Source organism: Sitophilus oryzae, unplaced genomic scaffold (assembly GCF_002938485.1).
Source record: "Sitophilus oryzae breed Bouriz unplaced genomic scaffold, Soryzae_2.0 scaffold_1000_pilon_pilon, whole genome shotgun sequence".
In the NCBI taxonomy this organism is placed as follows: Eukaryota; Metazoa; Arthropoda; class Insecta; order Coleoptera; family Curculionidae; genus Sitophilus; species Sitophilus oryzae.
This window is the reverse complement of record NW_022145617.1, coordinates 1,311,262-1,339,081: the sequence shown is the minus strand read 5'-3', so window position 1 is coordinate 1,339,081 and position 27,820 is coordinate 1,311,262. Positions and strand designations below refer to the sequence as shown.

Here is a 27,820-nt window from a genome sequence, read left to right as displayed (position 1 = left end):
CACATAAAAAAAGTATATATTTATTTATTTTAAACTCTTTTATAACAAAATATAATTATTGATCGTCTTAAAATTTAAAATAGTTTTTGATTCACAGAGGTCCTTCGTCCCTAACCATTTTATACAAAAATCCGTTACGATTTTTCAAAAGTACTTCAGGCTCATCAAACTCAACGATCTGTCCAGCATCCAGAACCAATACCTTATCACACTTCATCACAGAATTCAACCGGTGAGCAATTATTATTACTGTACACTCTTCGAAACACTGTCTTACCGACTCTTGCAACAACTTGTCTGTTTCCGGATCCAGGTTTGCGGTTGCCTCGTCCATAACCACAATTTTGTTACCTCTAATTAAAGCTCTAGCAAGACAAAACAATTGTTTTTGACCTGAACTATAGTTACAGTCTGTGACATTCTGGTTCAAGTCTTTTACTAAGTGTTTGGCATGGACTTTGGCTAAAACAGCCCAAATAGCTGTATCTGTGTATTTGCTTAGTGGGTCAATGTTTGATCGAATTGAGCCAGAGAACAGAACAGGATCTTGAGGAATAATGCTGATGATAGACCTGAGATATTCTAGAGATAAAGTTTTGATGTTTTCGTTATCTATAAAGATGTTTCCTTCATAATCGTACAACCGAAACAATGTGGATATTATAGATGATTTGCCAGCTCCTGTTCTTCCAACAATTCCAATTTTAGTTTTACCAAGAATGTCAAAACTTAAATCCTTTAAAACTATGTTATCATCGTTCTTATATTTTAACGTTAGGTTCTTGTAAACAATGTTTCCTTCGATGGGCCAATTTGCGATTTCAAGTACCCTTCCAGTTTTTGGTTCCAATTCTACATCAGCATATTCCAGGACTCTCTCGATTGCTGTCATGACACTCTCGATTTCTGTGAGCTGCCTAATGATGTATTGTAAAACCCCGGAGAGCATCATAGCTTGAGATATAGCCAAACCAACATCTCCAGCACCTAAATCTATATCAACAAAAATATCAGTGTTATAGATTTGAAATATTGTATGATCGAAATAAAAAACGGCGTCAAAGACGGCTGGGGAATGACAATCGATGATTATTTTGGCGAAGTCACTATCTATAGACTAAAAACTTCATAAATTAACACTTCGAAATTATAGTAAGATTAAAATAGAACGTTTTTTAAACTACACCATTTATAAATCATTCTTACTCAATATAAAAATAAATTATATTTTTTTTAAACCAACTGGCAGTAAGCGCCATTAAATAATAAAGAAGAGTACGGGTCAAAATAATTAAGTCTAGGGCTTGACCTCGCCAAAATTATCATCGATTATCATTCCTCAGCCCTCTTTGACACCGTTTTTTTTCGATCGTATGGTACATAGTACGATAATCATTGACGACGTAAAGTCCAAAGATTGTTAAAGAAACTATATCATTCTCTCAAATTTTTATAAGAACCAACATAAAAATTCATTATTACGGAGCATTTTGAATTATACAGAAAAATACTGTTTAAATTAGTTCATTATCAAAAGTCAAATTGTGTGTCAATTATCAAGTGGCCATGGTAATCTATTAACAGACAGTCAAGTAAAGAATTCGCTTGATAAAAAATGGTAATAATAGCAAGAAGAATTTTATCAAAATGAGAATATTTCCTAGAATACTATAGAAGAAAAATTATGAGAAAAAACTAAAATAGTTGATGTTTGAATTTAGTATACTCTGATAAACTGAAAAAAAATCACTTACATAAATACATACAGGGTGAGTTTTTTACGATGTTCTCTTGCGTATCTCGGAAACTACTGGAGATAGAGAGTCGGTTAAATGGGGAAAGAATTACAGTTTTGTGTGGTCATAAATATGCGCCTTTCATATTTTTGAAAAAGTTCATGGCTTAATAGATATTTCGAAAAAACAAATTTCGACTATTTTAAAAATTGTCTAATACCATTATAATCTGTTTTAGACTAAAAGTTTTCAGATAAGAGTTGTAGATAATCACATCCCTAATGAGTTTGTGTCCTCCGTTTTTTTTTTCTAGAGTCTGTCATTTTTGACATATGACACAAACATATGTTTTTTTTAAATAGAAACCATAGTTGCCATAACTTCATAAAAAGTCCCATTTTTAAGCTTTTCAGTGTTATAAGCTATAATATGTTTTTTTTAATTACTGAGTTATACTTATATACTTACGTTCTCCAAAGAAAGTAATTTTAGCCATAATCCCAACCACAAAAAAGATTCCAAAAAAGTCTAATATCAGCCCAAAAAATTTGCCTGTTGTTTGGTTCATATAAAATACAGAAGTGTACAGATCTTGGTGACCATCAAATTCGATTTTGAGTAAACCTTCTTTTTGGGACGCCCTGGCAATAGCTACTCCCTCCAATGTTGAATTGAGATAACCAATTATTGGACTTCTTGCTGCAAAAAACATGATGCAGAGCAAAATGATGCATTTCTCATGGAGATTTTATTTTAAAAAATTAAAGTAAAGTAATTTTAAAATTATACATTCTCTAACCTTTTCAGAGCCTCGAAATTAGTGGTTTCAATTAGTTAATTCGTTCCTCTAATTTCAATGTACAAACATTCAGATCGTCAAAATTAGTGGTAGTAATTTTAAATTAGTAGAAAAAGTTGACAAAATTTAACTTTTGCCACTAATTGTACTTCAAAATTTGCGAGTAATTATGAATGATCGTGAATTTTTAAGTATAAAGTATAATTGAAACCACTAATTTATTCTGCTAATTTTTACGTTCTTAATGAGGCTTTAACCTTCATTCAGAGCCTCGAAATTTGCGGAATAAATTAGTGATTTCAATTAGCGTAGAAGTTCGTTCCTCTAATTTCAATGGAAGCGTTCAGAACGTCAAAATTAGTAGTAGTAATTTTCAATTAGTAGAAAATGTTGACAAATTTTAACTTTTGCCAATTATACTTCAAAAATTTACGAGTAACTATGAATGATCGTGAATTTTTAAGTATAAGGTATAATTGAAACCACTAATTTATTCCCCTAATTTTTAGGTTCTTAATGAGGCTTTAACCTTCATTCACCGAACATCGAAATTGGTAGAATAAATTAGTGGTTTCTAGCGTAGAAGTTCGTTCCTCTAATTTCAATATAAGCATTCAGAACGTCAAAATTAGTGGTAGTAATTTTCAATTAGTAGAAAAAGTTGACAAACTTTTAATTTTTGCCACTAATTATACTTCAAAAATTTACGAGTAATTATGAATGATCGTGAATTTTTAAGTATAAAGTATAATTGAAACCACTAATTTATTCCGCTAATTTTTAGGTTCTTAATGAGGCATTAATCTTCATTAAGAGCCTCGAAATAGGTGGGCTAAATTAGTGGTTTCAATTAACGTATAAGTATATTCCTCTAATTTCAATATAAGCATTCAGAATGTTAAAATTAGTGGTAGTAATTTTCAATTAGTAGAAAAAGTTGACAAACCTTTAACTTTTGCCAATAATTAAATGTCAAAATTTGCGAGTAGTGTCATTTTGGTCTTTGATTATCATCCGTCAAGACAAATTGTAATTAGAAATCAAATGTTTATTGTTTTATAAGTTAATTATTAGGTTTTCTTTATAGATACATATGACTACCGCTGTTGTTAGAATATTCGATTAACTTTAATTGTATTTTTAGACATTGTGAATGATCATGAATTTTTGAAACCACTAATTTATTCCGCTAATTTCGAGGTTCCCAATAAAATTTTAAGGTCAACATACTTACTTGAAGATTCAAGTCTTCTTAAGCTTCTGCTAGTTGGTAGATAGAACTTCTGAACGAAATACAGTTTTACCAACAGTAAACCAGCTGGTATAAAAAATGAGATATTCACAGTGCCTACCAAAATCAGAACACCCAATACACTAAAGATTGACTGAAAAATAAATTTTTAAGATACTTCCCTAATATTTATATTGCAAGATCATATGTCTACTAACTCTGATATATTCCAGAACTAGAAACGGCATATATTCATCAATTGAGTGAAAATCTTTGGATAGTCTGTTTATAATGTTCCCAATGAAATGAGTATCGAAAAAATACATGTTAGTGTTGAGCATGGCTTTTACAACGGCTCTATGCATCTTCTTAGCGCCATTCATACAAAACGTAAACGTGGTAAAAGCTCTCAACATGAAAAACACAAATATCCCAATGATCATCATAGAATAAATGTTCAGATAAGTATTACGCTGGCCAACGATTCCTAGGTACTCTGTAGAATTTGTTTGATTGTTTTCCAGCATTTTTGTGACTTTTGGTTCTAAATTTACCCTGAAAAATCGATTTTTAGATAATAAAATATTTTAACATGCAACAATCGCAATAATGTACAGGGTAAGTCAATGATAAAGTCCATTATCTCATTTGTTTCGAGGTTTACAAGAAAATTTTAAATATAAAAGTTATAGGGAAGGTTAACATACACATTATAAATTTTTTATAGAGTATACAGGGTGCTTAGTGTTGTAAATGGAAATATTGGAAGTTTCCAAACGTGTCTCGGAAATATTGGAAATATTTTTAAAAATACTTAAATCTTGTCATTAACGATTCATACCCGATGTTTATTAATATATCTTTCATATTTTGTAACCCTATAAACATTAAACTTACTATAGAACAGTTTTACAAACATATACTATGGTGAATATATCGAGTTTGAGGATTCACTGACGGAACGCAGTTTTAGCGTTTATAGTCATATTCATTCAAAAAAGAGAAACAGGCTTACTAATGATAGAGCCGCTAAGCTACTCTATGTATCCCACAATGAAAACTTGCTGAAAAAAATAGGAAACGGCAATAGATCAATTTTTATTTCCGATACTATTGAAGGTTTTGAGGAACTAGACTGGCAAGAAGATATTATTGAGTGTGATTCTGATGACAGCGATGAAGATATGCCTCTTGCTCGACTAGTGTGTCAAAAATATTTTTTTTGTATAAATTTAACCTTAATTTATGTTTTAATTTGAAAAATAACTCTTTATTTGTGTTTATGTATAAGCATTTTGTGTTTTGCGATGTTTTGTTATGATTTTTATAAATAAATATTTCAGTTTTTCTTATTTTTTAAAATATTTCATATATTTCCAATATTTCCATATATTTCCATATATTTCCATATATTTCCATATATTTCCATATATTTCCATATATTTCCATATATTTCCATATATTTCCATATATTTCCATATATTTCCATATATTTCCATATATTTCCATATATTTCCATATATTTCCATATATTTCCATATATTTCCATATATTTCCAATGTTTCAGGAAATATATTTCTGGAAATTTTACATCACTAAGGGTGCTTAAAATAGTGTGGCGGATATAACATATCTTAGATTACAGTTGAGGGTTGGAACCTTTGGTGTTACACAGCAAAATAAAAACACCAATACACCAAAACACTTTTACTTTTACACTGGACGCGCGTTTCGCTAACCATGTTAGCATCATCAGCAGATGATTGTAAACTAAGGTAGTCTTAGTAACCATTATTTTGCTATAACATATCTTTTTTAAATGTAACATCATTTTTTATTTGATTTTTAGATTCTACGTAAAATTCTATAACTTTTCATATATGATGTTATATATATATACCTAAAATTAATAGTTTCTGTAATATTTAAATTTGTTTAAACAGATGTTAGATTTCAGTGTGGTAAAAAAATTGACAGTGATGCCATTGTTTCTGAAGTTGGACTACTAAAATTTGGTAGGAGAGTTTTATAGAGATAAAGAAAAAGATACATGTAAAAATATTTTAGTTAGATTCTACAGGGTGTTTAAAATATAAAATATATTTGTGAAATTCAAATACTTAAAATCAAATCTCAAATTTTTTAAATAGTATACCCTCTATATTATAATTTTTTCTGATAGATATTACAAAACTTTTCAACTTTTATTAAGTATGCCATACACCTATTTTTAATAGTTTGCGATTTATTCCAATTTTTACTATTTTTACCCATATTTTTAATACAATTACGCTACCATAACAAAAAGTAAGTAATAATAATTATCAAAATTGGATATGTCTATTAAGCAAGTTAAAAACAAATATTAAATTTTAGTTTAATTTGTTATAATAAGTAGAGATGGTAGAGATAATAGTAGAGATAATTACTAATATACTCGAACAAGCCAAGAAAAAATATTTTTTGGTTCAGTACTACATATTATTCTTATAGTACTTTGCTAAGTACTATAAGAATGGATGTAGATTATCTAGAAAACATTTTCAGTGTGTGATGAGACGGTTTCGCGGCAATAGTAGTATTGGCTTTACAAAATGAATTATCAACCAGAATTGCTACGACAAAAAAAACTTTACTTTATGTCGAAGAAAATTTCTATATCAGTAGTTGTCAACAACTAGGTAATCTAGTATTACCCTAATCTATGGCTATTCGCCACAAGGAAAAATCAAGTGTCATCTTTCATAATATAGAAATACACCAAGAACTTTACGACTGTGACTTTAGTTTATTTGAGTAAAGTTAATTAATATAAATTAGTAATAACAATTTTAACTAATTACTAAACTGTTATTTATTGATAATAACAATGACTAAAGAATCCAAGGACAAATAACACCCGAGAGCAAATTGTGACGATGCCATCAAACAGTGCCGTGGCACATATTTTTCTTAACCTAGCTGTTTGAAGCAATATTTATATTTTTTGATAATTGTTTTGACTACGCCTATGGTGTATCATCCTAATTAATTACGAAAAAAACGTATTAAAACGTTAACAAAAGGTACAAAACTAGTATCGACGTATAGCACATATCAAGTACATATAGATATTAATTTAAATTGAAGAATAATTATCGAATTCAATAAGAAAACGCTAAAAAGTTGGGGTGGACTGTTTATTTACCTATGAAACGTAACTCCTGGCTCTTTCTTATCGCTGCTGCTTTTACACTTGAAAGCTGAACAACTAATCACCATTATAATAAAGTTTATACAAAGTTTACTACGCACAAACTATTAAAAATCGCTAAAATTGTCGCTGGTGACCAAATGATGACTCATTGTTTGCCACCAAAACAAAAAAAAAGGTCACAAATTCTGCTGCAGCCCGTATAGGGGCGTTACATGTCCTTATATTCTTTAGTCATTGAATAATAAATATTTTTTGTTTTGTCATGACAACTATGATGTTTTAGCTGTGGTTTTAGCATAAATAAATTTAAAAAAGAGAGTAAAAATTGAAAAATTCAAAATAAGTCGGAAAGTATTAAAAATAGATATAGATATGATACAGCCTACAAAAGGTTGAAGAATTTTGTAAAATTTATCAGAAAAAATGATAATATATAGGGTGTGCCATTTAAAAAAATTGAGATATTTTAATTGTAATTAGTTAGTTGAAATTCATAAATATATTTTGAAAATCATGTAGGCATTTAACTAAAATATCTTTAAATATATCTTTTTCTTCATCTCTATAAAACTCTCTTACCAAATTTTAGTAATCCAACTTCAGAAACAATGGCTTCGCTGACAATTTTTTAACACACTCAAATCTAACATTTGTTTAAACAAATTCATATATTACAAAAACTGTTAATTTTAGGTATATAAAATTAAATATAAAAAAGTTACAGAATTTTACGCAAAATCTCAAAATAAAATAAAAAAGGGTGCTGCATTTAAAACATATGTGTATCCCAATAACCTTCCCATATGTGTATCCCATTAACATTCATAACATATGTGTATCCCAATAACCTTCCCTATAACTTTTATATCGTCGGTGAAATGTGATAAACTGCTAACTCCATTATCCCTAATTTTACAGGAGAGCAAAAAAACGGTACAAAAAAATATGTACACATGTAGGAAGTATTTTCATGGGTTAATATAATAAAGAGATAAGAATTTTATTTGCTGGGGAACAATAACACTCAATATTTCGTGTTACATAATTTTTTTCAGACACAATATGGAGATAGCAGATATTCGTCTTGCAGAAATAAGAAATAAAAATATATTTCTGGAGATAGCAACCTTTATTGTTTGAAATTTTGAAAATGGAATTGAATATTACCCAAACAGATTTAGAAATAATGAATTAAATTTAAAAAATAAGATATTCATAACCATATATTTAGAATATCGTCGGTCTAGAAGCAAAACATACAAGTCAAAAAACGAATAAATTTTTAATGCATTTTTAAAGAACTGAAGTCGCAGCATTTTGGACTTAATGAATATGAAAATAATTTAAAAATTAAACTTATAATTCTTAGAAGATATTGTAGACTCAGTCCTTCCATGCTTATCCTAATTTTTATCCAACGGTAGTAGACCGAGCTTGAAAAACAGTGCGTGATTTTATTAAATTGTTATTACTTCTCTCCTTATTTTTTTAATTTTTATAAAAATTATGTATTATTTACGTGGAAAAACGTTGAAAAAAAAATTGATTAGGTATTATGGAAATTCTTGTACAACTAAGTAATGTTATTTAAACTATTTATAGCACGCCGATGAATTGCTCGTATATAGAGAATTTCGTTTTTCCCCTTACCCTTTACTGATACCCCGTATTTACAGAACGGATCGACGCAGGATCGGACTGGCCATATTATATATATATATATATATATATATATATATATATATATATATATATATATATATATATATATATATATATATATATATATATATATATATATATATATATATATATATATATATATATATATATATATATATATATATATATATATATATATATATATATATATATATATATAGGCTCCCTTTATAGTTCATTATTTATTATTAACAATATTTGCTTTTGCATTACTTTATGGCATTTGCATTGCATTGGTTTACCTTGCAGTAGGGTAGTTCCCTGATTTCTATACAGGGTGAGTCTTAAATAAGTGCAAACGTTTTCAGGGCTGGTAAATTTCGATAAATGAAACATAATATTTTCTCTTTACCGATTTTTCAAATAAATCCAAAACAACCGAGTTATTTCACTTTTAAAATTTCCAATTTTTTGCTATAATTTTGACAATCATTGGATTTTCTTTCTTGTAAAATTAATCTACTACCTATGTTGCCATATTTCAAACAAAGTATGTTTTTAAACTAAAAATTAAAAAAAATTCCAATTTTTTTTTTAAAAAAAGTCCAAATTTCCAAAAAAAAAAATTCGCGCATAAAGCCTCATAATCGTGTTTCTTGGATCGAAATATACTACCCCTAAAAATATTTGCACTTATTTAAGACTCACCCTGTATATAATTTGGAAAAATTGACCAAAACATAAGGCGAGAAAATATGCAAAAAAATCCACACGGGCCCCTCTTTACATTGCCACCCGGGCCCCTTTGGCCTAGTGCGACCCTGGATCGACGTACTATACTAAAGAAACATACGAGAAAGAATTCGTGTGTTTGCTTTAGCGTGATCGTAACGAAAATTACGGAGATAGCAGCATTTCGGTGACAATTTTAGATCACTGGGAGTTAGCAAATATTATTGAGTTAAAATAGCAAATTTTCTTTAATGGGAAAAAATTTATTTGCTTTCCCTACTTATAGAGTATTTTTTTCTCTTTCTAATGGTATAAAAAAACGTATTAACGTAAAAAATGGAGTTAGCAGGTTATCACGTTTCACTGACGATATGTAACATTTTTTATTCTATCGTTGACTCACCCTGTACAAGCCAATTTGCACAAAATAAGTGAGACTCTAAATTCCCCTTAAGGCAAGCCATACATACCACAGACTTATAATCTTTTCTGAGTAAGACAGACAGGCCTGTGACGAAATAAAAATCACAAACAAGAGCCCTATCCTAAAATATCCTCCAATAAACTTAAAATATCTGACATAATTACTCCATAACACCCCTCCTTCCTTTTTAGTTTCATGGTACAAATTGATTTCTCTATCTGCAACTTTTTTATTTTGCAAAAGAGTATCAGTCTCATCAACTTCATCATCACTTTCTTCAAAATCGTCCAGCAAGTATGATTCTCTCTTGAATCTTTCGGTTTCTTCATCAATATAGTACGTAATTCTTTTATCTAGAGCTCCAGCTTGTTGTTCCAGAGTCAAAGTAGAACCGTTTTCAATTAAAAGAATGTTTCCTGTAGGTACCGAGTTGATATTGCTCAGGTTATTCGAGATCAAGATACAAATTTTGTCTTTTAAGTATCCTTTAATACATTTTTCAAATATATGTTTGTTCACGTGGTTATCCAATGAACTAAGACAGTCGTCTAGTAAATATACGTCACTGTTTCTATAAATTGCTCTGGCTAGTGTTACTCTGGCTTGCTGTCCTTTACTGAGATTTATTCCTTTGTCTCCCACAATAGTGTAATCGCCTTTTTCAAACTGATTGATATCATAGGTTAAAGCACAAACGCTCAAAACTTCCTCGTATCTTTTTTTATCAAAAGCTTGTCCAAAAAGAATATTTTGTTTGATGGTTGAAGGAAAAAGCCATGGCTCTTCGGGAGCGTAAGAGATTGATCCAGTAACCTTTTTTTCTCCATTACTCACAGGATATTCTCCAAGGATTGTTTTTAAAAGACTGCTTTTACCACTACCGTTGTTTCCAGTGATCAGAATAAGGCCTTCTTTGATGTTTAATGATACGGATTTCAAAATTTGTTTTTTCTTAAACGTTACGCTGACTTGGTTTAGGTAAACTACTGGATGTTCGTTTGGAGATGGCATTGTGATGTTTTCACGGTGGTATTCTTTGGATTCTGAAATGAAATGATCATGATTATTATCTTTAAATATACAGGGTGAGTTTTCTATAATGTTTTCTCTGGGTATCTCGTAATCCACTGGCAAACCGCTCTATGGCTTCAACTTATAGAAAACGTTTATGGCTTCAATTACGGTAGCGAGCATAGTTTTAATCACCGGTTTTGCTAGTGGGGCATAATTGGGGCTATTTCGGCTATAACGAATTTTTTTAAAGGTACATAATTATAATTTTAGAAGATGTTAAGGATAAAACTAAATGTTTTACCAAAAAGTACATCATTAATGTTGCAAATTATATTTTATCCTCTCATAGAATATGTCTATTTAATTTTTTGATTACGTAACGAGCACTTTGTTTACTCACTTGTTTCGTCGAACGGCTTGAATCAATTTTTGCTTTTGATCAAATCGATGTGAGAAACTATAAAGCTATAAAATGTTGCTTCGGGAGAGTTGAATATCCGGGAAATTTGAGTTATTAAATGGTATTGCACCCAACAACGCCCTAATTACGCTCTCCTTTACGCGCTAACATTTTTTCCGGCAATTTTATTAACATTTAAAATTGTCACAACACAACACGACGCCTAGATCGGATTTTTTTCACTTATTTTTCATTTAATTTTCACTTATCACCCGAAACAGCGTTACATCACACAAACCTCGTACTTGTGTGTTTTATGGTCTCAATAAATGCACTAGCAAAAAACTAAAATACTTAAATATTATGACAAAGCCACGATTTCAATATTACTTTAATGTGATCAACATAGCGAAAATGTCTGATTTATGCCGTATACGACGCTGTGGTCGGAATTTTTTGAAATCAACTAAAATGCACCAAGCCTATTAGCCGGAGAGCTGGCGACATATTTAGAGAACATATTTTAGGCAAGTTAGAATAACAAAAAAAATAAAGTTTAATAACTTGTGAACCCAGAATCCTAAGTCTGGCTGGGGGGTTGGGGGTATTTCGCTACTGCGCAACCCATAATATTTGCAAAAAAATAAATCCAAAAAACATTCTTTAGGCAACTTGAACTTTGTTTATTCTTAAATTTTAGCATCTATTTAACCTAGAAATAAGTGTGCCAGACTTTTTTTTCGGGTGTAAAGTGTAACCAGACCATTCCAAATATGTTTAATTACCTATTATACCTGGAAAACATACTTTAGGCATTCTAAAAATTTTACAGCGTGTTTATTAGATGATATTAAAAAATATGTGTTAATTGCCAGACGAATTCAATGGGATTTAATACTTGCCAGACGCGAATAAAGATTTTAAATGAGCGCGACAAAAAAGTCTTATGAGTATCTATAAGCCCGAGAAAGATAGTTTATTGAGACCCGTTGGCAGCCGATGCGGCTGAAGTAACAGTATTTTGGAGTATGTACTTCAAATCTTCATAAAAACAATTTTTTTTGGGTTTCATTTCAATTATTTGCAGGCTTTTAGAGATTATTTTGTTGGAATTAAGTTATATTGTATATATGTACAAATATGTATTTATAAATTAAATATTGGACATGCATAGTGTAAATAGTTTAGAATAATTACTGCAAATAAATATTTTAGTAACTACTAATTTCGCTACTAACTACTAAATCACAATGGATAAAAAACATTTAAGTTGTGTAGTTTGTAAAAAGTTACTAGTGACAAAGTTATTGTTTCTGATGAAGGCAAACTACAAAAATGCAAAGAATTTTTAAAAGTGCGCCAACGACATGGTTAAAATTTAAACAAGTGGTTTTACCAGAAAACGTAGTCCCGACAAAAGGGTACCATGTACAGTGCTAAAAAAATAAGTATTCTGGAATTTTATTAAAGTACCTACCATTGTTAATCTTTCTAAATAGATTCAAAAGTAAGTAAAAGTGCTTTATTTTCATTTAAAAAGTTAAAATGACTTTTTTTTAATTGACAATATAATCAGGTCGCAAAAATTAATAATAATATAATATGTCACACAAAAGTGTAATAATAATTATACTTTTGTGACGTTTGAAAAAAATATAGGTATTTTATATTATGCTAATTTTTAAATAATTATTCGTCTTTTTATTCTTTCAGATACAAAATACTTAAATTAAAAAGTCTTCTTATTGAAAGGATATCAATCATATATTTTTATTAAAAAATGTTTTCTTTTATTCAATATTAGTTAGTTTTTTTTAAGTTTTTACCACTCCAAAATGCTGTTACGTCAGCCGCATCGGCTGCCGACCGGGTCTCAATAAACTATCTTTCTCGCGCTTATAGATACTCATAAGACTTTCTTATCGCGCTCATTTAAAATCTTTATTCGCGTCTGGCAAGTATTAAATCCCATTGAATTCGTCTGGCAATTAACACATATTTTTTAATTTCATCTAATAAACACGCTGTAAAAATTTTAGAATGTCTAAAGTATGTTTTCCAGGTATAATAATTAAACATATTTGGAATGGTCTGGTTACACTTTAAACCCGAAAAAAAAAGTCTGGCATACTTATTTCTAGGTTAAATAGATGCTAAAATTTAAGAATAAACAAATTTCAAGTTGCCTAAAGAATGTTTTTTGGATTTATTTTTTTGCAAATGTTATAGGTTGCGCAGTAGCGAAATACCCCTAACCCCCCAACCAGACTTAGGATTCTGGGTTCACCAGTTAATAAACTATACATTTTTAGTTATTCTAGCTTGCCTAAAATATGTTCTCTAAATATGTCGTCAGCTCTTAGGCTATATACAGTGATTTTATTTCGTAATGGTATCTGTGAAAAAGAATAATCTACTTGGTATAGAAAACTTCGATAGTAGGTAAAACTGAATTTTGTTGAATAATATTTACCTAAAAATTGTTGAATCCTTCTCATAGAGCCAATCATATCTGCAGTTTGTCCGATACCCAATGGGATTGACATAGCTATATAGGCCCTTAGGGTAAACAGGGATTGTTGCACAAAATATATCACTTCAGCTTTTAGAGGGTATCCCCTGGCAATATAGGATATTAAAAGGACATAAAAGGACAAGTTAAGAGTTGAGGCTCCCAGAATAACAATGATAGATTTTAAATAATATACCACTTTGAGTTTGTCAGTCTCTTTCCTAAAAAGAATAAATATTAATATAATAAGACAACAATAAAACCTAATTTTAATATACGCTAGAACTTTTATAAATATTAAAGTTTTCGAGGCTCTTAAGTCAAAATAGAAAAGAGTTTCACGTAATTGTTTTTTTTTAATACTCACAATCTAGCTATGCCAATTAGTTTTTCAAAATAGTTTTCCCAGACATACATTTTTATAGTTTTAACTGCATTTAGAGTTTCCTGGATTAGTCTAAACCTTTCATCCGTTCTTTTGGCGGTTTCTATTCTACTTAGAGTCGTTTTCTTGCCAAGATATACTAGAATTTTAGTTCACTATATTTTTAAAGCACTTACATCAAAAATAAATCACTTACATTGTAAAGGGATTAATACTAGGATCACTCCAGTAGCTGGAAAAGACGATACTCCTACTTTTTGGTACAACGTGTATGTTACGACGAGTATATAGAGTACCCCGATAACTGTATCTTTCAGAAATGTAACTCCTCCATCTATTGAATAGACATCTTTAGCTAGTAATGTGACTATTTTTCCTAAAAACATTTATAAAATACAGTTGTTATTAACTATTTCTGTAATGTAAGTTATACAGGGTGAGTCTTAAATAAGTGCAAATATTTTCATGGCTGGTAGATCTCGATAAAAGAAACATACTTTTCTCTTTACTATTTTTGATATATGTCCAAAATAACCGAGTTATTTTACTTTGAAAATTTCCAAAAAATATATTTTTTGCTTAAATTTTGAGAACCACAGGATCTTTTCTGATCTGTCAATAGGTAAACGAACTGTCAAGGATCCCCACCCTAGGGCCCTTTGTCCGTCTGCCTTGCATGAATATATGGATAGGATTAATAGTGATTTAAAATTTCCGGAAAAATTGAAATTGTGTTAAAAATCAGTGTAGAATAGACTGATAAGGAAATTAGCCCATATAACCCTCATAAAAACTTATATTTTTTTTTAAATCATTATTAAGTAATTTTAATAAAAATTTTCATCTACACCCTACGTAACAGGATTTTTCAGTCGAGATTCATTATGGAAAAGTGCCACCAGTACTCATCCAGTTATATGGTGGAAAGGTTTGTGTATGTACATCACAGCCGCTTATGAAAATGGCCTCCCGGATTTTAAATGGGCCTCCATCCTCTGCCTCTTCAGAAAGAAATTGGTCCTTACATGGTTTTATACATACTAACAAAAGAAATAGATTGACACAAGATAAAGTTCAAAAGCTGGTTGCTATTCAATCTAGTTTAATGTGCTTAAATCTATATGAAAATGCCAAATATATGTACAATCCCAGACCATTTCCGCTTTTAGAATAGTCTGAAAACGTTGTGGATTTAATTCAAGATGAAAAAGAGGGTAATGTGGAGGCAGATTCAGATGCCGTTGCTTACTCAGAAGCCGAAGACTCAGGATCGGACTCGGAGGAAGATCTTCCTCTTAGTTTTTTTTTGCTAAATAATGTTTCTGTTTTTTGAAATGATAATTTAAGTTTGATTTTTAATATTTTTTTACATTTATTTTGTTTAAAAACTTGAAACCAAAGTTATTTTTATATTATAAGAAGAAAAATTTTATTTGATTTTGACTATTGACCCCACAAGAATGTATAATTTGGTTAATTTACGTTTATTTTTAATTTTTCCGTTTTTTCCAATTTTTCCAAGGTATGTGAAAAAAACGCTAAAAACAGTGTTTTTTTCCAATTTTTCCCGTTTTTTTCCGAAGCGTTAAATCTCTGAGCATTAAGCTGCGTCCACATTACTCGCAAGCAGGCCGAACAAACACGTGAAACACGAAAAACATGGCAAACAGTCGGAGCGAAATGCTCGCGGCGCTCGCGACGCTCGCGTTGCTCCACGTGCTTGCAATCACATAAAATGTCTGTTTCGACTGTTCGGCTCTGTCGCGGTACATCTATAGCCGCGTATAAATATGCCGAGGCAAGTACGAGACAAACCCGAAACGAGTATGAAACGAGGCTATAGCAAATTCTTTCCAAAAGGCGTACTAATATGCCGAGACGAGGACGAGACGAGTCAACCTCAAGCGGAATTCGTCATATTATAGCCTCGAGCCGAGCGATTTAGCCTCGAGCAGAGTCCCTGCCCAGTCGAACGGCGTTGTCTCGCGGCTATCCATTTTCAGTGGAGCCTTTGGCGAACCCACAAAATTCTTCATAGGGCTGTGCGATACTGAGGCAGTATCGATATTTTGGTATCGGTTGTATTGAATATAAAGTATCGATACTTTAAAATATTGATAAATATATTAAAGTATTATTCGATACCATTCAATATTTTAAAAAATTAATTAATAAATTTAAGTATAATGTGTTTTTTAATTGGATTAGGATCGAAAAAAATCAACAGAAGTCCTTTGTTTTAAATTTGTCGACGTTTCGCAAAATTTATTTGCATCTTCAGGACACTACAAAGTTAAGAGAGCAAAATACAATCAAAAAATTTTAAAAATTTAACAAACAACTTAAAACACATATCAGTGGAATTCCACACATACACAATTGGTAAAACTACCCTAATGTTAACAATTAAATAAAATATATGTATATGTTATAAACTTAAGATCGCTTGTAAATAAAAATAATAAGGGATAGGGCCAGAATATAATCAGGATATTTTCTTATTCGCATTTAACGAAAAAAATCGACGATGGTGGCACTGTTTTATACAAAAAACTACCCGGATCAGAACTAAATCAGTCATCAAACGATCTCAAATTACTAAAAGCACTTGGAAGAAAATGATAAAACACTTAACCTAGGGTTGGCAACTTTGAAAATAAAAAATAGGGGCGAGAGGATAAAAAAAGGCACAGGCGAAACATTTTTGAAACGTCGCTCAAATGTCGAGAATTTACCAAAAAGTTATATAAACGGTATGCGATAAATATTTAAAATACACAAAAATATTTATACTCAAAACTTATTAAAATAAAGCAAACCATTGTCAACAAACTTTTTTTCAAGACATAAACTAACAGTAAGTAAACATAAAATTACATAAAAGACACAGATTAACAATTCTTTAAAGCATTGTGGCGATAAACGAATATTTTTTAGATTTTGAAGTTAGTATGTAACAAAGTTTTCAATACGTGAGAGAAAAGAGGACAATCAGATCAAAAAGAGGACTGTTTCTGGAATAGAGGACGGTTGGGAACCCTATTTTAACCCCCTGTAGCTACGAATCAAAGCAGAATTGGATTGGTTGATATAAAAAATAAATCTTATTTTTACGTGAGGAACTTCCCCACGAGAGATGGAACATGTTTTTTGAAACACCCTGTATATGTTTGTTTAATTTCAAAATAGGTAAAAAAACAAGCTAGATAAATTAAAGGAATTCATGATAAATTTAAATTATATTCGAACTGTTTACATTAAAAAAACTGGAGAACGCCGACTGAGATACCTGGAGATAACGGCACGGCAGCGGCGCGGCGGCGGCGGAGCCTTCTGCCAGTGCCGTTTTTTTGAGTCTTTAATTATTTTATTCAATAATATATTTTGTATGTGGTTTGTATATCTATAAAATTTTTAAATAGAGTAACAGCGCTTTCAGATGGAGCGGACCGTACGCGCAGAGCGTCCGCACGGATGTTTTTTCAAGATAGCTCATCCGGACGGAGCATACGCAACCCAAATGAAATTGTTCATATAAGCTCATGGTACTTGCTCGAAGTCGCGGACGCTCCGTTCCATTTGAAAGCGCTGTAAGATAAGACCTAATTCGACTTTATTTACTTAAAAAATTAGAAATTTATGTAATTAAGATTTAAATTATTAATTTAAATCTACATTTAAGTGCCAATAACTAACCTGGAACAAATATTGTAAATAATATATCTGCATTTCTTCATTTCTAAAGTTGTATATTTTTTCAAGGTATTCCATTCGCCACATTATCATTCTATGGCTTTCCATCATTGCAGCACGCTTATTAATAATTTTTAAAATATTATTATGTATATAATTTTAAATCTAATTCCCATGCAGTTTTTTAAACCTTCGCCGTAATGTGCTTTCTGAACAGGGTTTTTTTAAAGCTCAGAGAGTTTTTTTTTAATTATATCTATGGCGGGAACTTTATTATTTTCATATTTGCCATAAATTAAGTTTCTTAGTAGTCTGGATAGTTCAAATTTCTGGATTTTTCTATATCGAATCGTTCCTTTCTTTGTCGATTCCCTTTATTTATGAGAGTACCGTAAGGAACTTCTGAGAGCATGGCCACCTTTTTCAACACTCTCGATTTGCCTCTCTTATCTTCTATGTATCCTATATGTAAAGAAGCTTGTTTTACATCTTTAATTCCGTTCAGCACAAATAGCGCATAATTTACGTTTGAGCCGTTAATAACTCGACGAAAAGTTCATTACGTTTATTCATTTTTCATAAAATTTTCATGTTTTTATAAAAGAAATCACTAATAAATCTTTGTATATGAGATTTACCCACTTTGGCTAACTTACCTATACTATTTTAGAGAAGACAAAATTGCATCTTTCTAGTTAGGATGCATTATTACAAATAAAGGAAAGACTATTTATTTTTATATAAAAATGGGATGTGGAATCCGAGCCCCTTGAGACTCGAAGCACTTGTTCCGCGGAGCCGCGGTGTATACGCCACTGGTTAAATAGACGCCCCAATCCTTTTGATGGTTCGCCAAAGGCTCCGGAAAAAAACGGAGACAACGCCGTCCGGCTGGGCATAGGCTCGGCTCGAAGCTCAGAGCCCGTTACAATATGACGAGTCAACCTCAAATCCGCTTGAGGTTGACTCGTCTCGGGTGTCTCTCGCACTCGTCTCGACATATTTATACGCAGCTTATTGCGTCCAGACCTGAGGAGTCGAGCGCGAGACGAGCGCGAGACATTCGAAATTTGCGGTGTTTTTCAAAGGATGGAGGGGTCTCGCAAGAGCCTCGCAACCGTCTTGCGAGACAACCCACGGAGCCTCGTTGCTGTCCCTTCCCTGTCGGTTTATCAACGGCCGAGATCAAAGAAAGCTCGCAGCCAAGTCTGGACGTGTTTTTGGTAGACTCGCTCGACCGCGAGATATTAGCTCTAATATTATAGCGCATATTGAAATGGAGACTTTCAGGAAGAAGATCAGCTGAAATTAATCGATTTATATAAAGAAAAACCAATGTTATGCAATCCAAAAGATAAGGAATATTAAAAAACACGATGCGTGTGTAGATATGTGAATAAAACTTGGGAAAAATGTAAAAAAATATTTCTCTACTGGCAACATACAGGAAGGAGATTATTATAGGAAGATTAATTATTATTGAATCTTGTTACCTAGTAAATTAAATACACAGGGTGAGACAACGATAAAGTTCATTATTTTATTTGTTTTGAGAATTATTAAAAAAATAGAAAAACTGCAGAGAAGGTTAAGATACATATTTTAAAATTATTATAGAGTATACAGGGTGGTTCAAAATAGTATTAGGGATATAACATAGTTTTCTAAATGTAATACATTATTTTTTTTAGATTCTGCGTAAAATTTTATAACTTTTTTTATGTATAATGCGAGGTATAATGATATATACCTAAAACTAATAGTTTTTGTAATATTTCAATTTGCTTAAACAAAAAATGTTAGATTTCAGAATCGTAAAAAATTGTCATTAATGCTATTGTTTCTCAAGTTGGAGTGCTAAAATTTGTTAATTAGTTTAATTTAATAGTTTTATTTAAGTTAGTTTAATTTGATAGTTTTATAGGGACGAAGAAAGAGATATAGGTAAAGATATTTGAGTTAGATGCTACAGTGTGTTCAACATATATTTATGAATTTCGACTATTTAAAATAGAATTTGTAAATTCTATTAATAGAATTTACAAATTTTGCGTCACTGGCACTTTTTACCACCGAAATCTAATATTTCTTTAAACAAATTGAATTATTACAAAATCGATTATTTTAGATATGTATATAATATGATATGCAAAAAAAGTTACCGAATTGCACGTAGAATCTAATAAAATAAAAAATAGGGTATTCCTATTAAAACATACCGCGTGTGAGTGAGTCATAGTGTTATTTTTTCTCGAATAAAGTAAGAAAATACCGAGGGTCCCATTTAAAAATCACATGTTGTAGTTATTTCCGGTGAAACCGGAAGTGGCCGAAAACAATTGAATATGTCAATCAATCCTAATTTATGTTATATACTAGCATACCAAATCTCGTTTTTTTATCTGAAAAAATAAAAAAGTTATAGGGGTGAGCCACTTTTGAGACGCACCCGGTATATCCGTAACACTTTTTGAAGTACCCTGTATACTCTACAGTGATTTTCAAATGTGCTTTTTAACCTTTCCTATAACATTTCTATTTAACATTTTGTTCTAAAAAACGAATTTTGTAGAAGGCGTCGTGTCTCGAAACAAATGAAGGGTAAAAGGGAAAAAATCGACGATGAATAAAATACGACAAACCAAATATCATGTTAAAGATACAAAAATTATTACTTATGCGTTATTATTTGCTGCAGATTTTTATCGGACATGTTTACACAATTTAATCATATCCTCCCGGATATGATTAAATTGGCGCCCAGCGGCAGGCTTGCGTCAAAAAATGAATAGAAAATGTCTTGCTCTCGTCTCGCACTCGACTCATCAGGTCTGGACGCACCAAAAGAGACGCTTCGGAGCCATGCGGGCATACTTTACGGCGGTTCGAAGCGATCAAGCTGTTTGCGTTGTTTGTTAAGTTTTTAGTTTGGTTTCATTCATAGGATTCGGTATTTACTGCAGTATGATGATACTATCATCTTTTTTCTTATTTTATTTTGTTCAGAAATACAAATATTTGTATTTTGTTCTTGGATTAATAATATTAAATGTACCTTTAATAAAATATATCTCTATATTTATATTTCTTACTTATCTTAATCTGATCTTTGAGAACTTTATTTATATTTTGGCATACACCTGGTATTATTTTTGAAATGCTTTGCTTGGAAACTTTGAATAAATAACCCAAACTGGTATGTGAGTCTCTAGTTGCAAAGAATTTTAATGTTATGGCCAATCTTTATTTAACTGTTTCTTTAACCGGAATACACTTCCTAAAAGTTGTATTTTTTCTTTCTATACGGGGGCCAACTAAGTTAAGTCTTTCAAAATCAGTAGCGGACATGCGATAAAAAATATTAAAAAAACATTCTGTCTGTTTGTAAATCGCGTAAATGTTGACTTTCACTGTGCTGGGATCTACTTTTGAAATTATTAGATATCCAACACCGCCTTTTTTCTCTTTGTCTCTTAAAAGATCTTAAGAAACACGACAAACAGGAAACGCAAACAACGCAAGCACAATCAGAAGCAAGAGAGCAAGCAGGATCACGACCAATGTGGACGCACCTTTATACTCATTCCTTAATCCTTTTATTCAAAGGTCGATACGATTGTCAGATTGCGACAGTGATTGTGGGACTGCGAATGTGATTGTGGCACTATTTTAAAGTGAGTGTGAAATTTGTGGGCCTTGAGGCGATTGCCAACAATTTATGACAGTATTAGGTAATGTAGAAGATGTTTCGAACTCCTCGATAATACAGATTTGAAAATATAATTATTAAACATAAACCAAATTACTAGTCAGAAAAATATAGAGTAAATAATACTCTCTTTAAGGTCTTACCTATGCTGATGTTTGAGAGTTCCAACGGACTGATTTTCAACGCTTTCCTGAAAATCAGTGAGCTTACTGCTGTCCGTATTTTCATAGAATACTCGGTCACTAGTTGCGCTAAATTATTTTCAAACAAGATCTGTAATAATTTAAGACCTATTATGCCTGAGGCATACAAAAGGGCATCTCTAGAAGTAATAGATTTCTGTTCTGGTTGAAAGTACGCCACAAATTTTCCGAAAACCATGGGTTGTACGAAACTAAAAAAAATAATAAAATAGAAAACAAAGTTCTTGCAGTATAGGTATATAATAAAATTATATAAGAATTCTTGCCACTTAACTGCTGATATAGAAATTTAATTCTACGCTGTGTTTGTCATGATGTGGATCAACCTGCTCTCACTACCGGTTTCGGAGCCCTACTCCATCATCAGGTGAGCTTGGGCAGATCCACAAAATGACAACCAGAGTATCTAACCGATACTTTCCGACAAGTAGGAATTAACTACTCTGCGCTGTGGTTGTCATTTTGTGGATCTGCCCAAGTTCACCTGATGATGGAGTAGGGCTCCGAAACCGGTAGTGAGAGCAGGTTGATCCACATTATGACAAACACAGCGTAGAATTAAATTTCTATATCAGCAGTTAAGTGGCAAGAATTCTTATATAATTTAAAAAAATATAGGCATCACGCACAAAATATATCTTTTATATACAGGGTTGTCCGAACTGTATTAGGTAACCTTCGGCAGCATATTCTGCGTATAAAAATAAGTAAACAAGTTCGTATAAAGGTATTATGCCCTAAAAATGCTTAATTTCAGAGATAACAATGTGCGATCTCAACATATACGTATTTGTACCCACATTTGTAATGTCGTTTATATTCTGATAGTAAAGTATTAAATAATTCTGGTAATTAAAAAAAACAAATATTTAATACTTTACTATCAGAATATAAACGAAAATAAAAATAAAAAAGTCTTTGACCTGTCCCGGATTTGAACTCTGAATCTTCAGTTCGTTGTCGGAAACTCTACGCACTGCGCTATGGAGACATGTTCGATTTATGTCATTTTATATTCAATACTATAACTCTGTTTTTTTTCTCAGGTAAGATTTCGACAGACGATGACAGAAGAAAAGCAGATGACGTCCCATACCAATCTATTTATTTTACTAAAAAAGTTTCTAATAATTTTTAAGTTAACTATGGATGATTTTAAATATAAATCCGTCATGCGTCGTCTACTGCAACCAGTTTTATTGGTTTATTTCAAAAATGACAAATCGTATTTCAATCTTGGTTTGACCTTTGAATAAGAAGACTAAGGAAGGAGCATAATGCTATCCATGTATTCATGCGTTGGGCGGAAAAAATTTACCATAAAAAAAAAAATCTAGGGTGGGGATCTAATGACAGTTCTGTTTGAGATTCATTTGACACATTTGAATTTGATTTGAAATTTTGTGATTTGTCAGTCTTTACGGGTGATTTTATGTTATTTATTATTTATTCTACTACTGATAGTTGACTGGCCCAAAAAATCTAGATGGAAATTGTCGAGGAACTTAAATTAACAGTGACACTATGGGCGTCGAGTATCGAAAAAGAAAACATAAAATAGTTGGTTGTGTAGCGTGCGGTAGATCTCGGCAAAAATTGAGTGAAATAATGGAACAACTTTTCGCTAGTAAGCCGATCATTTATGAAATTCACTTAAATTAACTAAATTATATATTTTTCTTGCATTTAGCTTTTATTTATTACTTGTCAAAGATTAGATGTCAAAGAGATTTTTATTGTTAATTTGATTGACCTGCAAAGTAGCGTATCGGATGTTTGTGTTAATAAATACTTATTATAAAGTTATCTATTTTATTAGGTTATATATTTTGGCCAATTTTAATAACTACCAACATTTATTCACAAATAAAATAAAATCAAATTATTTTGTCTTTCCCGTCTACCCTACATCAAGTTTTGTATTTTTAAGCCGCAAAATTAGAACTATAGTGATAAACCGGAATTTAAGTCGGCTTTTTTGAGGCCCATCGAATGTACCTAAGATTTTTTATATGCAGATTAGTCTTCTTATTCAAAGGGTTTGATGTCAAGTCTTGCCAAATATAGGTTAAATTTTGTGTCAATTATTTCAAGTTATACCCTTGCGTTTTGGAAGATGATGCATTTTGAAGAAAGTGTTACGTGTGTTTGTGTCTTTAAATTGGCATTAGGAATAGATTTCCTTGAAAATGATATTGCTCATAGAAATTGATAATATACTGGTTTATATTCTTCGTATACCATCTCGTCGTAGATAAGTGCATCTCGAATATGGTAGAAGGACCGTACTAAACACATACTTTTAAATTGAATATAGCTGTAAAATATCGACATCACACGATAGGTAAATAATGGATTTTAGGACTGCAGAAAAATATCAAAAGGTACTGGTTTAAAAAGTAAGATTAAAGTTAAGTAATCAACCTTTATATTGAAAAATTTGGTAAGTGGCATTATTAATTCATAAATAGTTTGTTTTATTTATGTTTGAGATTTGGGGATAAGTTTGAGAATATTACAAATTAGTATTAAAGACATAAGTTACATTGATAAATATAATTTGCATAAAGTTTTAATAAAGCTTGAAAGTAATTTTAGTTCTTTATGTTTTTTTTAAATGTGGTGTCTTGTTTCTTTCTAATGTTTTGTATTAAAACATACCGTTTTTTATTAAATAAAATAACTCGATTACATTTTTCAGTTTTTACAGTTTTTTCACAATATTTTAAAGTAATCACTTGTCAGTCAAATTATAAATAGGTATCATATTCATATATGTATAGTTATATTCTCGTTGGACAGACTATAGAATTTAAAGGACTAATAAAAATATAGGATCTTCTTTCAATGCGCAGTAGGGAACGCAACGTTTACCAGCAGGCCGCATGCTGTTCGAGAGCATTGTAAAAGATGTATCAAAGAGCCAGACGTCTTAAAATACTTGTTTTTCCGACGTTGCTAGCTCTCGTACTATAAAGTCCTTTTCACGGATGAATCGCGGTTTTGCATGCGAAGCATTTTTCCGAGACGTTCGTTTTAAAGCAGTATCTCCAATACAAACAGAAATAATGTCGTGATTAAAAAAACAAAATGGCCACAAAAGATGAGGCTACAATGTGATTTAACTTAGCAATAGCTACTACTGCATATCCTGTTACTAAGTTCGATCAATACTTCGTCTTATTAGAGTGCCCTGTTATATGCTAAAATAAACTTGTATAATTTTCTGACGTAGCATCCACCATTATTTGTTAATTTACAATTTAAATAAAAAATCATCAAAAATTTAGTACCAGTTTTTATTTCCCAAAAAAAAAATAATTGTTAAATAATTACATATTGCTTAAGATACAGTATATTATATTGTGTTTATAGTTGATAATTCTAGTTCTTAGTTGTTTATAGTGCAATAACATTAGATTGGAAACATATTAGTTAAGAGGAAACCACATAAAACTAACAAAAAACATATTCGAGTCTCTTTCGAAGGGCTGTAAAACGAACTTTGCGCAAAACCTACATTTTCAGTTAATTTGTGTCCAATAACTGCCTTTTTTTCTACAATATTTTAAATAGTTAGATTGCATTCATATTACATAGTATTATAACAATTGAATCGGACGACCTTAGCTACTGTCAGATAATTATTGTGAAATTGTCATAATGTGTTTTACGTAGATTCAAGAAACAAATTTAATGCCAAGTATATAACCAAAAAGGATCTTTTATTTTGATTCTTTGATATAAAACTAGGTAAAGGTCAAAGTATTCATAATCATTTAAGGTTTTTTTAGATAGTGGCATATATTCATCTTAAAAAGTTAAGTCAAACAACCAAAACTAACGCAACTTTAAACTTATTGGAAGCGTATGTCTCCAATGCGTATGTGCTTTGATCAGATCCTTTTATGGATACTTCTCATAAATTAATTGTTATAGTAGCTAGAATGAACTTGAAACACACTAGTTAACTAATAATCAAATGACTGTTTTAAAAAATTACAACATTTTGACATTACGTTATTTTTAATATAAATATATTCCATTTATCTTTCACTACCTAAAAATACAATACCCACTTCTTCTTTTACAAAATATCAGTAAATAGTAGGTGGTAAAATAAAATTTAGATATTTTTAATAGGTATAAGTTCTGTTATTTTGAAATCGTTATTGTTTAAGTCTCAGAATATTGTTACTTATTGTGTATGTTAAAATATAATAATAAAATATTATTCACATATTACATGGTATTATTAGAGACCCAACTTATTCAAATGACAAACAATCTTGAATAAAAGTTCGATTTTTGATTTTTAGTATACCCCTGTAATTTCTTATCAATTAACAACAGTTATCTTTTATGACCTTGACGTAATCCGAAAAATGTCTCAAATAAAAGTGGTTTTGAATAAATTTGCCAAAAATTTATATTTTATATATCCAAAGTGCTTCAAAACCTGGGCTTGGTTGCTAGAATTTCTTATTTCAAATTAGGTATAGGATATGCTACATAAAATTATTCAATTTCTAGGAGAAATATCAAAAATAAATAAAAAATTGGGTACTAATTTGAAATAAGAAAGTTGGGCAATTTACAGGATTTCTAAGGCACAACACTATATGCAATATTTGTTTTTGAAAAATGTTATCTTAGCCGAAATAATATTTCAACTTTATATTTAAATTTTGACATGCACTCACATTTAGAACATCTGAACAAACCCTGTATATGCTGGAGGAGTAATAATTGCTCAATATTTGTCTGTTTCATCTTGGCTCTGCCAAAAATCGTAAAATTTAGTGAAATGTAAAATATTCTTACCGCATTTTGTAGCTCTATTAGTCAAAAGATATTTTTCCATTTTGAATCCCCCCCACCACCCCAGCCAATCTCAAGTCAGCAGATACTAACTGGGTTCATACGGGCTACTGGCAAAAGAATGATTTTACCAAATTTGAATGAAATCGTACAATAAAGAATTTTTGCAACATACTTCTAGCATTTTTTGCTTTGCGTCTGCTGGATTATTGTCTACAAAAGGAATGCGGACAAAATCATTTAAATAAACAACAATATATTTTATACGTCGACTTGACGGGTACGTCACCGCATATCGTTACCGCCCACTCATGTTTTCATTGGCACTTACTCGATTTGTCGAATTTTTATTGATGAGACGCGTCGTCTAATTTTTTACGAAAAACATCGAGAGAATATCGTTTCCCCTCTCACGGATACCTCGTAGCTATAGAACGGACAGACGTACTGTATATCATTACTCTTGTTTTGGCTTTATTGTATATTACCTCATATTATATAATACTATATGTATACTTGTTTTCTGATTCAGATTTATACTACATCGTGTGGTTTACTTACATTATAAAGACACCAAAAATCAACTGCAAAATTCCATATACAATATAAGTCCATCCAAAGGATTTCCATATACACCTCCATAGTGAGGGTATTTTATGAGTTTTCTTATCATTTTCCCACTGTTTTTCTAAATCATCTCCCAGCTCTTCTGCTGAAAATTGTGGCAAAACATTATACACATCTTTTTCGTCCAAATCCTTTTTTCTGCCTTTATTTAGAATTGTGAAGTTGTAGCTAAAACATTACCTTAATTTATTATAGATAAACTACTTGGCGAAAGTTCTTATAAAAACTCACACATTACTTACAAAAAAGTAATCACAGAAAAAAAATTCGCACTTTTTCTAGGATTTTCATTGTTCTTAACTATTTTAACATAGTCCATAATTAATTTTATAACTTTGTAACACAAATTGCAGGATTCAATCAATAATATGCATTAAGTACTTATTGTATCAGTGTACTTATTATACTTGAAAAATGATAACAACCGAATAGAGACATCATTCCTTAGACTATCTATCAATGATAGTTAAAAATTATTTTATAACTGATTACACTGATTATTGGTACAGCTATAAGTGACTTGCCAGTTTTCAGTTAAAATAGTTAAATTCGAATGTTAGAGAAACAAATATCATGTGATAGTTATTTATACAGGGTTCGGCAATAGTGCGTTGAGCATCTGTAGCTCCTAGAATAAAAAACTTTAAGTGCAAACCTAAAGTGTATTTCAGGAAAA

General features: G+C 30.8%; 1 protein-coding gene across 2 annotated transcripts; it reads right to left on the bottom strand.

Moving 5' to 3' along the window:
* Positions 1-7: 7 nt before the first annotated feature.
* On the bottom strand, positions 8-27,587 carry LOC115878542 (multidrug resistance-associated protein 4-like). Of its 2 annotated transcripts, none has more exons than XM_030895102.1 (11): positions 27,387-27,587; positions 27,079-27,312; positions 21,637-21,887; positions 14,288-14,467; positions 14,074-14,230; positions 13,668-13,927; positions 9,827-10,823; positions 3,985-4,321; positions 3,770-3,920; positions 2,205-2,435; positions 8-993 (listed from the first exon to the last, which is right to left on the bottom strand). In XM_030895102.1, the coding sequence occupies exons 1-11, from the start codon at positions 27,461-27,463 to the stop codon at positions 92-94; spliced, it is 3,777 nt and encodes a 1,258-aa protein (XP_030750962.1). In that variant the 5' UTR covers positions 27,464-27,587; the 3' UTR covers positions 8-91. The 2 variants fall into 2 exon arrangements, with proteins under 2 accessions (XP_030750962.1, XP_030751025.1); XM_030895165.1 differs by having other exon boundaries at positions 27,376-27,466.
* Between the last annotated feature and the right edge of the window lie 233 nt (positions 27,588-27,820).